Here is a 17178-nt window from a genome sequence, read left to right on the forward strand (position 1 = left end):
GCCACTTACAGAAAACCATGTAACTTAGATCAATTCTACAGTGGGCTTTTTGAATGTCTCTACCTAGCCATGCTAACTTTTTGACAATTAAGCTGACTTTTTTTAACTGTCAGAGCATTCTTATGTGGGGCTGAGTTGACCTAAATACAGCACAAAGTAATACACTTCTGAGTTGTATTATCTTGAGTTGTGTAGTTAAGTCAACTCTAAGGAGCTACTGCAGGTGAGGGCTCATAATGGTTGCCACCATGTCAAGGATCTGCACATGTATATGCTCCGATGTAACTTTAAGTTGACTTAGTTAAGTCATCTTATTTTAAGTTGATTTAGATGTATATATGTAGTCAGTGTCTAGGTAAGGCATCAGGAACTTCCTGGTGTGGCAGGGCAGCAGCAAGGCTAGACTTCAGACCCTTGTGGGGGCACTGGCAAGGCTGTTACTTCTTTAAGTAGGTTTTTTATACATTTTTGTAAATTATAAAATGTTGTTACCATACCACAAGCTTCATCAGGATGCTACATACTGTATGCAGTAGCTCACTCACCCTCAGACAGTTCAATTACTGCTTCAGACACAAGCAACAGTGTTCAGCCAATAGCTACCACACATTCCGTAGTAACTTCGAGAGGGCTAACGTAGGACTTTACTTTTGTGTTCACAAGGGCCAAAGTGAAGTGGTAGCCATTAAGTCACAGTATCTCCATGCTTCTAGTCTATGATTCTGTTGCAGCAAAGAAAAATCAGCATCACTACTTAAGACACACACCTCGACTTTCAAGAACTGATTTTGGGTGGAAAGGTATGTCACACTAGTAAATATGGTAACTTGATTACGCAGTGTAAGAAAATTTTTTACCTTCTAATTAGACTGAATGTCTCTTTGTTCTGGTGTTGCAAGATGGGCTGAATTATACGTTCTCAGTTTGCCTTATTTTGATCATTCATTATTTTATGCTATCGTATACCCTCTCAACTTGCCTCCCTACTAATTTAAACAAGCCAGTTTTTCTAATTGCTCCTTATCTAAGGAGTTTTTCTATGCCGTGGTTCATCCTGGTTACCTTTCTCAGTGTCCCTTGAACTCTGCCACATGCTTTTGGGGATTGGGTGAATACTGTTGTATGCAATATTCTAGGTAACACTGCATCACTGATTGACATAAAGGGATTGTAATGTCCTCTGTGTCATTTGTTCTTGTATTCCTTATACAATCAAGCACCTTCTTTACTATGACTGCAACTATAGAAAGTTCCTTGACTGCAGCTATCGAGCTCCTTGAGCTATCTATGTACAAGGATGCACAAATCCCGTTCTTGAGTTGACAGTTTTCAAAAACGTATTGAGGTGGAAGTGTTCTTTCCTTTCGAGTGTTTATTATTTAGTTTTTAATTATATGAACGTATTTTTTAATCACAAGCACACCATGAAAACCTAATGAAGATTCAGAACTGTAATGTACTTAAATATTATATAGAAAAAAGAATCATTCTGTACCACATTTAACAGATTGTTGGGTCTCTCTCAAGTTCTTCCAGAGTCTTTCTGGCTTGGCCTAACTAGCTTAAAATGACTACGTCATCTGCAAATGTTGCTACCTTTAACACTGAGTGTCTAGCTCAGATCCAGAACCTAGTGCTATTGCCCCATTTATAAATGCAAATACTTTCAGTTTGGGATTTTATAGAGATATACTGTGTTCTCTCCACTCAAAATTATCATCTTGCAAAATTAAAAGTATCCTTTAGATGTAGTGTTTTATCCAACCTCTATAGCAGGGGTTCTCAATCCCCAGGCCGCGGCCTGGTGCCGGGCCATGGAGGGTCGGCTGCCAGATCAGAAGTGGCCGCAGACCGGCTAACCGGAGAGAGGGAATATCCTTACCTGTCTTCTAGCTGGAAAGTCTGGCTATAACTGCTGGGCAGCAACATAAAAACTTTGGGAACCCATGCTCTATAGTATTGAGCTTCATGTATTGTCTGTAACTAGGTGTAACACATTTCACTAAAAATTTAAATTGTTATTATTCCACCGAATTTCAGTGACTTCCATTTATATCAAGACCTTGAGCTACTATGGTTACATCCAGACAAGTACACGCATCTGGGCATTCCCCATGCTGCTAATTTGCAACACAGAGGGGTTTTTTGATACTGGGAGATCCAGTGCCTAAAAAAAGTGGGGCAGCACATGTTACCCTTCATGTCCTTTACTAGCTGCAACTCCTGTTGATCTAGTTGGGGATGTCCTGTTTTGAGCAGTTGGACTAGATGACATCTTGAGGTCTCTTCCAACCCTAACTTTCAATGGTTCTGTTATCACACTGTGGAACTGTCTGTTTTTATATCCTTGGTGAAAATAATAGGATTGAATGGAGAGAAAATATTCTCAAGCAAATGTTATTTACCAACATGTAGGTCAACAATGCATATGTTACATGAAAATGTGTTATGGCTTAAAACTCCATATTGTATCATTAAATATTAATTCTTAAAAAGAAATGATTAGCTTTCTGAATGCTACTTCTTATATAACATTTTTTTCACTATTCTTGTACCTCACAAAATCCAGATATAGAAGATTGCAGTACATAGTAGTTTAACTGTAGCAAAAATTGAATAATCAGTGCAGGTTGTCAGGAGTACTGGGATCTCAACCATTAGTAACTCTGTCAGATGCTGCTCAAGAAACATACCAAGATGCACTGTATGATTTTTTTATACAGGAATTTGGAAGGTGATGTTGCCTTGCGAAGTTCTGCTGCTGTCTACACTTACTGCAAATCACGAGGGTTATTTGCAGGAGTATCTTTGGAAGGTACCTGTTTAATTGAAAGGAAAGAAACTAATCGAAAGTAAGTCCTGTTAAAAAAAAATCAAATGATTTGGTTAAATTAAATGGTAACAATAGTGGCACAACAAATGGTGCTTGTTAAACGGTGTTTACGGGGTGGGGGTTTAATTTTGTTTAAATTTTATTATAGATGTGTTCCACGATGTGTCGTTTGTTTGTTATATTGAGTGGGGAAAAGGAAGGACTATATATTTAGTTGTCTTTGCATAATAATGGCAAGCTTTTTTTCCCATATATTACATTGCATAAGCAAACAAATTATGCTGAAATGTTAATGGAAGGGTCAATAGGAAAATATTTTAAATAGTTGTTTAGTAAACTTTGTAGAACAGGAACACTGTGGGGTACCACTTACATGTTGGGTCACTCACAACTAGTATACCACTCTTAATAAATTGAGGTAAGGGTAGTCATTGTTCAGGTGAAATATGGGACAAACAGAAAAGAAAATTTTGGCTATTTAGATTTGTAATAACATAGTGGAACAACTTCTGTCTGTGGAGTGACTTCAGTTAGCTCTAATGTGATTATCCAAAGGAGAATTAGGACTGCAGTAATTTCTATCATATTAGCAGTGGCAGTTGAGTATTGCCTTACATGCACATCAATCTCTCCACACCATGGTGCAATTTTTCTGCAGTTTAGCACAGAGTACTTTATTCATCCTCAGTTTCCCAGCCACAGGCCTCCCCCATATTGCTCCATGCTGAGTTGGTGCCTTGGTCTGCAAGCTTCTCTGGCCCCACAAGTTACTCTGCACTCCCCCCTGTGTTGGAGGCAGGAAGCAGATGCAGGAGGAGGGAGGGGGGTCCTGAAGACCCTGGGTACTGCTGCAGCCAGTTATGGGGGGCAGCTGTGGTCAGGTAGGAGCCTGGGGGGCCACAAATTAACTCTTTATGCACTACATGCAGCCCAGTTGAACAGTCCTGGTTTAGAGTCTCATTGAAGAATATCAAGGACATGTTTTTATATAGCTTTCTTTTCCCATGACTGATAATAACACTGTCAAAATTAGGTCCAGTTGTCAGAATCTTATGTTTTCTCGATTCTTTTGGCACATTTCACTAATGGCAATCAAAGCAACACATATATGCATCCTAGTCATCTTTAAATTTTAACTTGATTGTCAAGTGCTTTTTAATGTATAACAGAAATTTGGTAAACTCAGTGTTAGACATGACAAAAATTAGAATGTATAACCAACCTAATAATTCATCAAGAGTCAAGGCCTTTAAAAATCACAAATGATCTGTATGCATGCCACTAATTAATTTTTACACAACAAGGTTTAGACAAACAGTTGTGTGAGCACAGGCAGTGCAATAGGCTCTGGGTGCTTCTTCTTTACATGGGATAGTTTATGGCCAGTGTGCAATGTGCCCCCTTTGCATGAGGAGAACTTGTGTGCCCCTGCCCTGGGAACTGCCAAAATGAGCTGGTGATTCTTAGTTTCCTACTGTAAATAAGGCAACTCTAAAAGTCCTAAGCAGTAAACTTATAGGTGCTTAATACCAGACATCCACTGCAATATTTGTGGTACGGTATGAAAGCTACAGTGTTTGTGAAAGTTATCAAGAGTCATGTGTCCCTTTTCATCATAATGAAAGTCAATAAACACAGTGGACCAAGAATTTTCAGTATACAAATCCTCTGTGCCTTTTTGTTTACCCAAAGGTATCACAGTGGATCTTAAATGTGCATCAGTAGGTCCTTTTCATAGACATTAGGGCTGGAAGGGACCTCGGGAGATCGTCGAGTCCAGCCCCCTGCCCAAAGGGCAGGAAGTCAGCTGGGGTCATAGGATCCCAGCAAGATAAGCATCCAATTTACTCTTGAAGGTGTTAAATGTAGGTGCTTGAACCACCTCCGCTGGCAGACTGTTCCAGACCTTGGGGGCTCGGACAGTAAAGAAATTCTTCCTTATGTCTAGCCTGAAACGGTCTTGCAGGAGTTTGTGACCATTCGACCTCGTCATCCCTTGGGGCGCTCTGGTGAACAAACGTTCCCCCAGATCCTGGTGGTCACCCCTGATAAACTTATAGGTGGCCATCAGATCACCCCTGAGCCTGCGCTTTTCCAGGCTAAAGAGTCCCATGGCTCTCAGCCTGTCATCGTAAGATCTGTTTTCCTGACCTCTGATCATGCGCGTGGCTCTCCTCTGGACTCTCTCAAGCTTCTCCACATCCTTTTTGAATTGTGGAGCCCAAAACTGGATGCAATACTCCAGCTGCGGCCTCACCAAGGCCGAGTACAAGGGGAGAATGACGTCCCGGGATTTGCTCGAGAAGCGTCTATGGATGCACGCCAGCATTTTGGTCGCTTTACTAGCCGCAGCATCGCATTGCAGGCTCATATTCATCTTGTGGTCAATGATGACCCTCAAGTCTCTTTCTTCTGTAGTGCTAACCAACGTAGCACTGCCGAGCCTATAAGGGTGCTGCAGGTTTTTCCTCCCAAGGTGGAGAACCTTGCATTTATCAGTGTTAAACACCATGAGGTTCTCGTCTGCCCATTTGCTGAGCTTGTCCAGGTCAGCCTAGATCACCCGCCTATCTTCTGCCGTGGATGCTTTGCCCCAAAGTTTGGTGTCATCGGCGAACTTGGCCAGTCCACTCCTGACTCCAGTGTCCACATCGTTAATGAAGATGTTGAACAGTATGGGTCCCAGGACAGAGCCTTGAGGGACCCCACTGGTCACAGGGCACCATGATGAGTGACTGCCATCAATCACAACCCTCTGGGTCCGACCACGAAGCCAATTTCCCAGCCAGCGGATCGTGGTGGAGCCAAGGCCACAACTGGGCAGTTTGGCCAAGAGGTGATCATGGGATACCAGATCAAAAGCTTTTTTGAAGTCAAGATATATGACATCAATCTCTTCTCCCTTGTCCAGGTAATAGGTCACCTGGTCATAGAAGGAAATGAGATTGGTCAAACAAGACCTACCCGCAACAAACCCATGCTGGCTGTCCCTTGGAATGTTAGCCTGGGCCAGTCCCTCAAGGATGGCCTCCTTAATAAACTTTTCTAAGATCTTCCCCAGGATAGAAGTCAGGCTAATGGGCCTGTAGTTAGCCGGATCCACTCTCGTCCCTTTCTTGAAGATCGGCACCACATTGGCCTTCTTCCAGTCTTTGGGCACTACACCAGAGCGCCAGGAGTTTTCAAAGATCCGTGCCAGGGGCTGGGCTATGACGCTCGCCAGCTCCTTGAGTACCCTGGGGTGCAGATTGTCAGGGCCGGCTGACTTGAAGGTATCCAGTTTCTCAAGGTGTTCCTTCACGAGGTCAGCATTGATGGAGGGTAGGGGATCCCCCTCACCCAGATTTCCCTGTCCCATAGCAGGCATGGGCATCCCGTGTGACTGATGAAAGACTGACGCAAAGTACCTGTTTAATAGGCTGGCTTTTTCCTGGGTGTCAGTTGTCAGTTGCCCCATCTGGTTTAGCAGGGGTCCAACATTGCCCTTGCTTTTCCTCCGGCTCCCCACATATCTGAAAAAGGACTTTTTGTTGTCCTTGATGCCTGAAGCTAGTTGGACTTCAGTTGCAGCCTTGGCTTTCCTGGTTTGGTCCCTGCAGGACCAGACCAGCACGGAGTAATCCTCCTTGGAGGTGAATCCCGTCCTCCATCCTTTGTAGGCTTTCCTTTTTAGCCACAGCAGGTCCGCTAGGTCTCTAGAGAGCCAGGGGGGCTGCTGTGCCTTCTTGCTGCCTTTCCTCCATGTTGGAATAGATTTAGCTTGTGCACTGAGGATCGCTTCCTTGAGAAGCAACCACTCTTCTTGAACTCCCGTCTCCCTGAGTTGCTTATGGCTTCTGCTAAGTCACTGCTGTATTGTCTGTTTTATTTAGAGCTTGCTTTGAATGTTTTAGTGTACCAGGTGATCCTGTGGTTCATATCTGAATACAAGGGGAGTTGGGGGAAGAGAGTCCTTCACGCTTGCTCAAAACATCAGTAAAGATTATTCTGGAATCAGAAAAGGAAATATTTCAGTCTGGTCATCATTCCACAACAAATTCTACCATTGCTTCATAGGTAATTGATAAAAACAAAGTAAATTAAATGTTACTATATACAACACAAAGAAATAGCCATATTTGGTACATATGGACTCTGTTAAATTCTCAGGAGATATAGGTGTTGATATAAGACTATTATCAACATAACTAATATTTTTTAATGCTAGGTTCTATGGTCTGGATATTCGTGCTAGTGCTATTTTATTCGGTGATCTACCTCCTCCTGCTCATGCCGAAGACCTTTATAAAATTCTGAATTCTTTCACTGAAAAGTATGAAAGTGAAGAGCAGAAGCACCCTCCAAGGAAAGGACCAAGGGAACCGAAGAAGGTTTGCATACATCTTTTTTTCATATTGGGCTTATCAGTTACTGAAACCTTTCATTTTACGATAGAACCCAAGGCTTATACTGGGATGAGCTTGGCAGTCTGACTGGCTCGGAGGCTGTTCCTGTGTGTAAGATTATCACTGTTTAGAACAGTGGTGCTCAGCTTTCTCACACTGCTGGCTGGAGGAGTGGTATAAGGCCAGTCTGAAGTCCCAATCCAGTGTGGGGTTGATTACTGATGTGATCTGACATGCTGGCCTAACTTGATCCCATGCATGCTCCTGATTCTGCATACCAGCTCCACTATACACTGGTGTGATCTAGCATGCAAGGTCATATCATCCACCCTGCAGGGCTTCCCATGGGTTTAGAAATTTGGCAGCATGGGAACTGCAATTAACACTGCCACTGCACCCCACTGCTGCATTTTCAAACCTGTGGGGAGACCCATGGTCTGGATGCCACAGTTCCACAGGCTGGTTCTGGCCAATGGGCTGCAGGTTGAGTGCAACTGTTTTAGAACTAATTATGATAGTTCCATGTATATTCTAGTATAATAGTATCTTTCTTCCAAGGAAGCAGCTAAATTGGAGAACTTGACATGTCGCACCCAGCAAAGTTTGTTTTTATTATTGTTTTTAAATGAATTCTTAATCGCTTACCTTGCTTTTTTCAGGAAATTCTTTCATTATTAAAATGTCTGGGTAGAAGTTTTATTTATAGTTGAGTTTCTCTGTCCTTTCTGGACTCCTTGGATGGGGTCATCATTTTTTTTCAGTGAGACAATATTGAGGATTAAAGAAGGATTTTTTTTTTTTTATCAGTCTATATCTGGTTTTCATCCAGATATAATTCCTGGTGCTACTGAAGCACTGCAGTATACATAATTTATTTTCCACTTTTGTGTTAAAACTTCATTTGACGAATTATTGCATAACTCTGTCCAAAGATGTTATTGGTGCTTTTTATGGTCTTCTGGACTACATCAGGTTCTTTAGTCACACTATTCTGTTCTTTCTCATGAGGTGAAATTTTATGTTACTTTTGAAATGATTTATTTTAGGCCAACGACCCACCTGTTAAACCATCATCGAGGCCACAATCACATAGGCCATCTCTGAACACTGCATCAACAGGTTAGACAATGTTTTGGTGATAATATCAATTGTATTGTGTAAACAGCAAAGTATTCTAAAATAAGCCTAATACGTATTAATATTCTTACACAATTCAACTTTATTTTCTTGTGTGAAATGGTGAGATTGCTTAGCTACAATATGGACATATTTATTCTGAGAGTCTGAAAATGAAATGCTTGGAGTTTTTTTTTTATATTTTTTGATAAATGTAATTTTAGCTAGTTTCTAAATGTCTCCAAATAATGAGATGTTTACCAGACACTACAACATTTATGAGCTGTTTTTACCTTTATGATAATCTATGACAATTTAAAATAGAAAATAAGTGCTAATGTCACAATTTGTTTGTGTGTATGGTTCAAAAGGAGAATACTACTTTATACTGTGGACATGTTTCTTTTATTTAAGATGAATGTGTCCTTCTGAAAACTGCTGTCTTTTAGGAAGATATTTCTTTCCTGGCCTAAATGTCCCCTCTCTTCCCCTCTTTATTTAGGTAGGTAGTTTTCTTATAGGGGGTGGACTCTTGTTTTCAAAAGCATGGATTACTTGTAGCAGTCTGCCTACCGACTGTGCAAGCAAGGGATATGTTTCTCCTGATGATTTCTATTTCCTATGAAAAGTGGCAGAGAAACAATGGATTTGATAGTCAGAAACTAGCCTTTTCTGTAGCTATGATGGCTGACCCCATTTCCTCTTTGAATGGGAATAAAAGGCAATATCCCAATCTATCACTCCTGATTCGACAAATAGCTGTTTGTATTCTTCTACACTGCTTCTGATCTAACAGTAATAATTGCACAGCTGTTGTGAACTTACGTTACAAAAGCAGCAAAGTAAAATTACATAGATTAGTATGGTATAGAAACTTATTGTAATTTTTTTCTGCAGCAGTAAAAAATCCACAGACACTTTACCCCGAACTTCCCAGTTACGCTGCTGTGGGTGAGTACCAAACTTGATCTGTATTTAGAAATCTCATACTCAACATCTTTTTAAGGCTTCATTTTGATATTATTGGAAAATGCACTGTGAAAAGAAAGATTTAAAATAAAATTAGTCCCATGGGGTAAACAACTCTGTACTTGATTTTTGTCCTTCCCATTTTAAAAATATTTTATAAACATCTAAATTTGTCTCATTGCATGGCTCTATGTATTTTTGTGAAATACTGTCACCCTCGTTTCTCTCTTCTGATAGCTTAACTTTTCAAATAGCAAAAATCTGTTTTCTCTCTATTGTATCCCCTTAATAATTAGTCAAACTGTACATTTGACAATACCACTATAAAGAGGCAAAAGAGATGACCCATATAACAAATATGTCCAGCTCTAGCTTTTCCCTTTGTACAAGCCAATTGAAATAAAAGTAACTCACTCTGGTCAAGTCTGAGTTTGTTGTCATAAAATGAGTTCATCATTTTATTTATACCATTTCATTGGTTTATTCAGTGAGGTAAAAATAAGGGACTGGCTCATTTTCATTTCTAATTTTGTGGTTTGATTCTGTGGCCACTTAGGCCATTCTTGTCTAAGGGAACTCATATATTGAAATTTCAAAGTCAGAACCCCATTAAAAATGACTTGAAGCCCAGACAGTTTAACTTTTGCTGTACTAAGCAGAACCCAGGTTTTATTGGTAAAGACCACTTGTGATGACAAATGCAAAAAAACCCCAAACAATGCAGGTGGTAAGAAAATGCAACTGTGTGTGTGATATTTGATAGCTAGAAAATTACATACATATAATACTTCTCCCAGCAATGAAGAAGTCTCCCTGCACTTATCTGCATGCTATGTTCAACACCAAAGGTCTTCTTTCATCCCAGCTGACTTACGGAAATTTCTCGTGTTCTGTATGCGGGAATACATTTTTGTGAAGATGGCTGATTTTGATGGTTGAATCTAGAGGGAATCAGGCAACTATTGAGGGCACTTAAACTCAAGAATTGCATTAACAGCCACATTTAATGTAACTCTCTGAGGAGAACAAGAGGCAGGAAATGTCATTTACCCAAGACCCTACCTCATGCATACATGGATACTCATGCATGTGCACACTCATGTATGTACGCTCTCTGTCCCCGCCAAAAACTGTGTTCCTTGAAGTGAAGAAGGGTTTGGCAGAAACTGGTGGTAAAAAATATTTTACCTTACATTTCAGTACATTTCAGATCAGTTTTCCATAGACAGGTACAGATTGAATATTATAGATAGTTCCTGCTTTTAGGCTCTAAAATGATAATTTCCAGAGTAAAGAATAAGTCTCTGAGCCTGCAGTGTGTTCTGTTAGTACTGAATATCAGCACCTCCTTCCCCCCCATACTGTTGCATAGTTCCACTGAAATCAATGGGAACATATAGGAACAAGGGCCTATGTTAACTGATCAGCACTGCAGGCTCAGAGACTCTAGTTACATATTCAGGCTCTTAATAGAATAAAATAAAGCTACAACATGCAAGCCAAATCTTTACTATTGCTAGTGAAGAAAATTACTATAGCATGTAAATAACTAAGAGTAAAATGAATATTTTAACAGTTGTATCTTAGTTTTTATTATGTTAATGTAAATGTTAGTATTTGATATAGTAATTTGGCAACAGGACTTCCAGTGTCATCAGCTCCAAGGGATTAATTGTTGAGGGGGAGGGAGATGATTATCATAAAGGCTGAAAGAAGTGAACCACTTGGTGTTTGTTTATGTTACATCAGGAAAAGCTAGACTTGTATTTGAAATATCTTTCATTACATGTCGTGGTGGAGACCTGAGTTATCTTGATGAATATAATCTAGGCAAGTCTAAGGCAGAATGTTAAATTAAAAACATGTTTGCCTTACACAATATTATGATCCCTGATTCATATGCAAGCAGAGCAGGCTGAGGTTTTATGTAACTGAATTTGGTCAAGAATAATACTTAAATTAACATGCTTTAATGTAAAATGGTATTCAGAAAGATTTCAGAGATGGCCCAAAACTGGGAAATGTTGCATATTTCAATGAAAAATTAAGTCACTAAGAGTTACTAAAACGGAAAATAAATCAGTCTTGGGTGTTAGACACTATTGAAATCCTCAGCTCAAGAAAATACTACTTTATTTGTAACAAATTGTGCTTTAGACCTGTAATAATAATTGATTATAAATCTGACTTTTTCCCCAGAAATAAGTGTTGAGGTATATGCTTCTCTAGTATTTTCTCTTTGAGAAATATATTGATTTCTCATGTTTTTCCCTTGCCATCCAACAAAAAGAACATAACTCACTTTACAAAAAATCTTGCATCCCACCCTGTCAAGTTGCTAGGAAACAAAAATGACCATCAGTAACAGCTGAAATAGAGCCCACTAACTTTCTTTCCACAGTTTTTGTTTCTTAGAAGCATTGCTTATATTACATAAAGCTTAGCATCTCTCTCTTAACAGTTTTCAGTATGCATACTTCCTCAAGTCTTAAATTGTTAGTGCTATAAGGCTATAGAAAGTTCTCTAAGATAAGACCAGTCTTGGGAACTGCCTTTGAGTCTGCAGACCCAGCATCTTCATGCGAATCTTCCTTCACTAAAAACTAAGCTACACAGAGATTCTGCAGGGGTTTTTTGTCATAGCTTGATGCTTATGTTTGCAGCTTGTGGCTGTGTCCAGACGAGCACAGCCATGTATATATGGCACCGCAGACATATCTGTGGCACCACATACCACACATTCAGCTGTTGTCTGCACTGCAAGAGAGCAGCATAATGGGGCGGGGGTTGACCCTTGAATATCTAGAGGTCATAAAAAACATGCACAAGAAGGTGGAGCAGTGCATGTGGGGTAGTGCACGCAGCTTAAAACTGGAGCCTGACCAGCCAGAGCCACACTCCAGCTGTTAGCCAGCCTCCAAGTGGCTGGATTGCCACTGCTGCAGCCCCAGGACTCCAGGTAAGGCTGCTGGAGTCAGCCTAGCGTTGGCCCCAGCCTCCCCTCCCCTCCCCTAACCTGATGTGTGCCAGAGGGTGCATAGTTTCTTCTGGTATGGAACTGCTGTAGGCATTTGGTTGCCCTTCTCTGTACCTTTTCTAATTCTAATTCTGCTACTAAGATGTTGGATAATTGGAGGAGAAAGACCACACTGTGACTGAGGAGCTTAACTGGTTTAGTTTGTTACAAAAAGATTAAAAGATGTTCTAATTACTGTGTATAAATAATTTCATGGGGGAGAAAATACTGGCTACTAATAAACAGCTCTTTAATCCTGTAGAAAACGCATAACAAAAACAATGAATCATAGCCAAAGTCAGACAAACTGATGTTGAAAATAAGGCACAAACTTAATAGTGAAGGCAATGGATTATTGAATCAATCTTGGTAGGTTATGCAAATTTTGCTTTTTCTCAGACTGAGACGGGATGGCTTCCTGGGTGCTTCTAGTCAAACCCAAAGCTTTTACTACAGCTTAGTATTTGAGGATACCTTGAATAGATGCATTAATGTTTGTACAGTGCTTTCCAAGGGGGGATTTGGGCACACTAGAAGGAAGCAACAGGATTGGGATTCAACACAGACAAGTGCAAAGTGATGCACCTGGGGAGGAACAACCAGCACCATACCTACAGGTTGGGGAACTCCCCTCTTGTCAGCACAGAGGCAAAAAAGGATCTTGGAGTCATCATTGACTCCAAGATGAGCATGGGCCGGCAGTGTGGGGAGGCAGTCAGGAAGGCCTACTGTACCTTGGCACGCATCCACAGATGCATCTCGAGCAGGTCCAAAGAAGTGATCCTCCCCCTCTATGCAGCACTGGTCAGGCCGCAGATGGAGTACTGCGTCCAGTTCTGGGCGCCGCACTTCAAGAGGGATGTGGACAGCGTGGAGAGGGTCCAGAGGAGGGCCACTCACATGATCAGGGGGCAGCAGGGCAGGCCCTTTGGGGGGAGGCTGCGGGACCTGAATCTGTTCAGCCTCCAAAAGAGAAGGCTGAGGGGAGATCTAGTGGCCTGTTATAAACTAGTCAGGGGGGATCAGCAGGCACTGGGGGAGTGCCTGTTCCCCCGAGCACTGCCAGGAGTGACCAGGAATAATGGTCATAAGCTGGCAGAGGGTAGGTTTAGGCTAGATATCAGGAGGCGCTACTTCACGGTCAGGGTGGGTAGGATCTGGAACCAACTTCCAAGAGAAGTGGTGCAGGCTCCTACCCTGGGGGGTTTTAAGAGGAGGTTAGATGAACATCTTGCTGGGGTCGTTTGACCCCAGTACTCTTTCCTGCCATGGCAGAGGGTCGGACTAGATGATCTACTCAGGTCCCTTCTGACCCTAGAAACTATGAAACTATGAAAACATAAAAATAAGAATGGTCTTTTCTGTATTACTTTAAAAAAAGCAAGTTACAATGTTAAATAGGATATTGATTTCCTCCTTTAGAGTTCTGCATCTAGTCTAGGTCTAGCCGAAACTGTTCACTGCACAACATATAGCTATGCAGATGAGCAGACACGTTAAACAAGTCAAAGGGATAGTAAGCTTATTTCTTTACAGACTAAATAAACGAACAAAAATATTAAACAATTACAAAATTAAAAACCTATGGCAAGTGAGAAAATCAAAGATTCACAAATATTTCTTGTGAAAGGCTTATAGTCAAAACATTGTTAGATATTTAGGTTTTTGGATTATCTTTCCAGGCTCAAACTTCCCTTAATTTTAGTTTTGTAGTGATTTATTTAGTCCATTGGGAGATATAAAAACAGAGGATCTGAGCATATTTCCAAATCTAGAAATAATAATTTACCAGAAAATAAGTGCTTTGATATTAAGAAGCAAAGGCTTTTAAAATACCACATTTTCTCACATGCTAAATGCATCCAAGTAAGACATATACCAGGGGTCAGCAGCCAGCATGCATGCCAGAGCATGGCATATGAGGCCATTTTGCTTGGCATGCCACAGCCAGACTGGGCTCTAGGCAGCTGCTGCCAGCCACAGAGCCCAGGCTGCTTGCAGCTGGCAGTGAGGAGGCTGCAAGCCTTGCTGCAAGTAGCCAAGGCTCAATGGCAAGCAGCAGCTGCCCACAGCCTAGGCAGGCTGTGGCAGGCAGCTGGGAGGCTGCAACCAGTGCACTGGGGTCCATAGCCCTGGCCCACTTTCATGGCCATCAGCAGCTGCATGTGTGCCTTGGGGAGCACTTGGGGGCCCCTTCCCCACCGTACATCCTGAGGCATGTGTGCTGCTGCCACTATCATGGAGCTGGGCTGAGGCTCTGGAGCCCAGTACATGTGCTTTAAGCTTGCCTGCCACTTTGCTGCGAGGAGCCCTGGCTCCATGGTGGCAGTGGCTGAATGTGTACCTTAGGGTGCATGGCAGACAGGGGCTCCAGACCCCAGTGCAGCTGCTTGCAGGCTTGCAGCTCCCTCCTGCAAGCAGCCTGGGCTCCATGGTGTGTGGTAGGGACCTACCTAGAGCCCAGGCTGCTTGCAGATGCAAGGTGCACAGTTCAGTTTTGGGGAGAAGTGCATGCGGTATAAAAGTAAATATGGTAGTACCTTTGCTACAGTGCCATTAATATAGACTCCTTTTCACACTGATACTTTTAATAAACCATGATTTGTCATTACTCATATTCAAAGCAATCTATGTTACTGAGAGCAAATTAAAGGAAAGAAGCATTCATTTTAAGAAATTTAAAAAACTAAACAGGCCAAAAAACAGTTGAGAGCCGTACCTTTGACCAGAAGAAAAAAATTCCTCTGGGCAACAAAAACAGTAATCAAGAAGCCATATTTAATTCTTCGTTTAAAATAGCAAACTAATGTGTGTTAAATATGTCTTTTACATTATTTGTTACTACGGCCTTAAGGCTTACTATAGTTGAAGTCAAAATTGGGCCGCTATGCTCAAGTCTTTCTAACCAAGGTTACTGACTTGGAAAACAGAAGGGGAGAAGTAAAGAAATTCTTCAACTCCAGAGTCCATTCCTTGAGGATTAAGCATACCTACAGGCTGGGGAACTCCCTTCTTGTGAGTGCAGAGGCAGAAAAGGATCTTGGAATTACTATTGATGCCAAAATGAACATGGGCTGGCAGTGTGGGGACATGGTCAGGAAGGCCCACCATACCTTGTCATGAATCCACAGATGTATCTCAAGCAGATCCAAGGAGGTGATACTCCCCCTCTATGCAACACTGGTCAGGCCGCAGTTGGAGTACTGCATTCAGTTCTGGGCACCACACTTCAAGAGGGATGTGGACATACATGGAGAAGGTCCAGAGGAGGGCCACTCGCATGATCAGGGGGCACCAGGGCAGGCCCTACGAAGAGAAGGCTGAAGGGGGGAACATGATAGAGTTCTATCAAGTCATGAAGAGTGTGGATCAAGTAAACAGGGAATTATTTTTCATCAAGTCCCAGAATACAAGAACTAGATGGCACCCATTGAAATTAGTAGGTGACAGGTTTAAAATTAACAAAAGAAAATACTTTTTTGTGCAGCACATATTTAACTTGTAGGAGTACTTGCCATAGGAGGTTGTAAAGGCAAGTAATATCATCAGGTTAAAAAAGGAACTAAATAAATTCATGGACAAGGGATTCATATTCATAGCTACTAAACAGATCAAGCTGAAATGTATATTCTGCCATCTCTAAACGAATAACTGCATGCTCAGGAAGGTAATGAATAGGGAATAAATCACTATAGATACATCTGGTTCAATGATTTTTCTCTAAAACATACATTTCTGCCACTGTCAAGTACAGGATATAGGGCTAGACGGACCATTAGTTTGACCCAGTATGGCACTTCCTGTTTTATGTTTCATTGTCCAAAAACACCTGGAACTTCTGGAATGCTACTGAAGAAAATCAGAGGAAGGCAAACATGATGTTGAACTTCGAGTGCATTGTATTTTTCCCTGTTCAAATGTACCTTTGATTATGTGTCCTGGTGATTTTTGGTACAATATAATATAAGACAAGCTTGATATAAGCAGAATTTTTTTACTGTGATAGTCTTTCTCTGGTAGCTTTCCATGCTTGAGATTTCAAAGTAAGCTTTCTTTCTAAAGGCCTAGATGACACTCTTATTTCACTTCCTCCAGTATTTATTTTCTGATGCTCAGGACTCTATGTATAGCAGATATGGCAGATGAATTAACTGCAAGGAGATTTCACCAAGGTTTTAGCATGCAGCTATTTTGGAATTGGATGAAGGATGCATGTTCTCATAGTTACAAAGGCCTGAGTGTACACATTGGGAGAGAGAAACAAGCATCTGTAATGGTCTTTGTTGCTCGTAAATTCCTTAGAGGGCTTGAATTTCAGTCACTGTGGGCTCATCTACACGTTGCCCTACAGTGACATTGTTACTGCGCTGTGCTTTACTAAATGTGCCCAAGAAGAATGGCCAACCAACTACAAAGATGTTGCTTGAAAAAATGTAGAATATTTTTTGTAGCTGGTTTCTGTCAAGCTTTAATTTGAATGTCTGAATGCCACAAATCAGGTGATGTATCTTTTTCTGGGTCCTCCAGTGTACTGTGACCTCTCCTCTTCACTAAATATCTATCTGGAACAGCAGCCTGGGCTGTGAACACAGTATTTGGTTCTCAAACACTCCTTTCAGGTCCTGGGGGATTCCCTTGTCCCTCAACCTCTCCCACACACAGGATTTCTAGGATTGGGACTTTGCTATACAGAAAGAAGGTATCATTGTGTCCAACACATCTAAGGTTGATCTGTTGATCTCTGGCCCACATCTTAACTACTGGGTTTAGGATTTTTACAGACAAGTGAATTTTCATTGAACTTGTTGCATGTATTGTGTTTAACACAGATATTAGAACAGATTTAGTCTGAAAGAGTT

General features: G+C 41.3%; 1 protein-coding gene across 1 annotated transcript in view; it reads left to right on the forward strand.

The window, feature by feature from the left end:
- Positions 1-17178, forward strand: part of SH3YL1 (SH3 and SYLF domain containing 1) — a 71654-nt gene that overhangs the window by 14998 nt on the left and 39478 nt on the right. The window contains exons 7-10 of the mRNA XM_090034476.1: positions 2724-2852; positions 7041-7203; positions 8265-8337; positions 9232-9285. Of these exons, the coding sequence (XP_089890602.1) occupies positions 2724-2852; positions 7041-7203; positions 8265-8337; positions 9232-9285 (419 nt within the window). The remainder of the gene's footprint in view (positions 1-2723; positions 2853-7040; positions 7204-8264; positions 8338-9231; positions 9286-17178) is intronic.

Source organism: Crocodylus siamensis, chromosome 1 (genome assembly GCF_052110815.1).
Source record: "Crocodylus siamensis isolate JL-2025a chromosome 1, ASM5211081v1, whole genome shotgun sequence".
Classification (NCBI taxonomy): domain Eukaryota; kingdom Metazoa; phylum Chordata; order Crocodylia; family Crocodylidae; genus Crocodylus; species Crocodylus siamensis.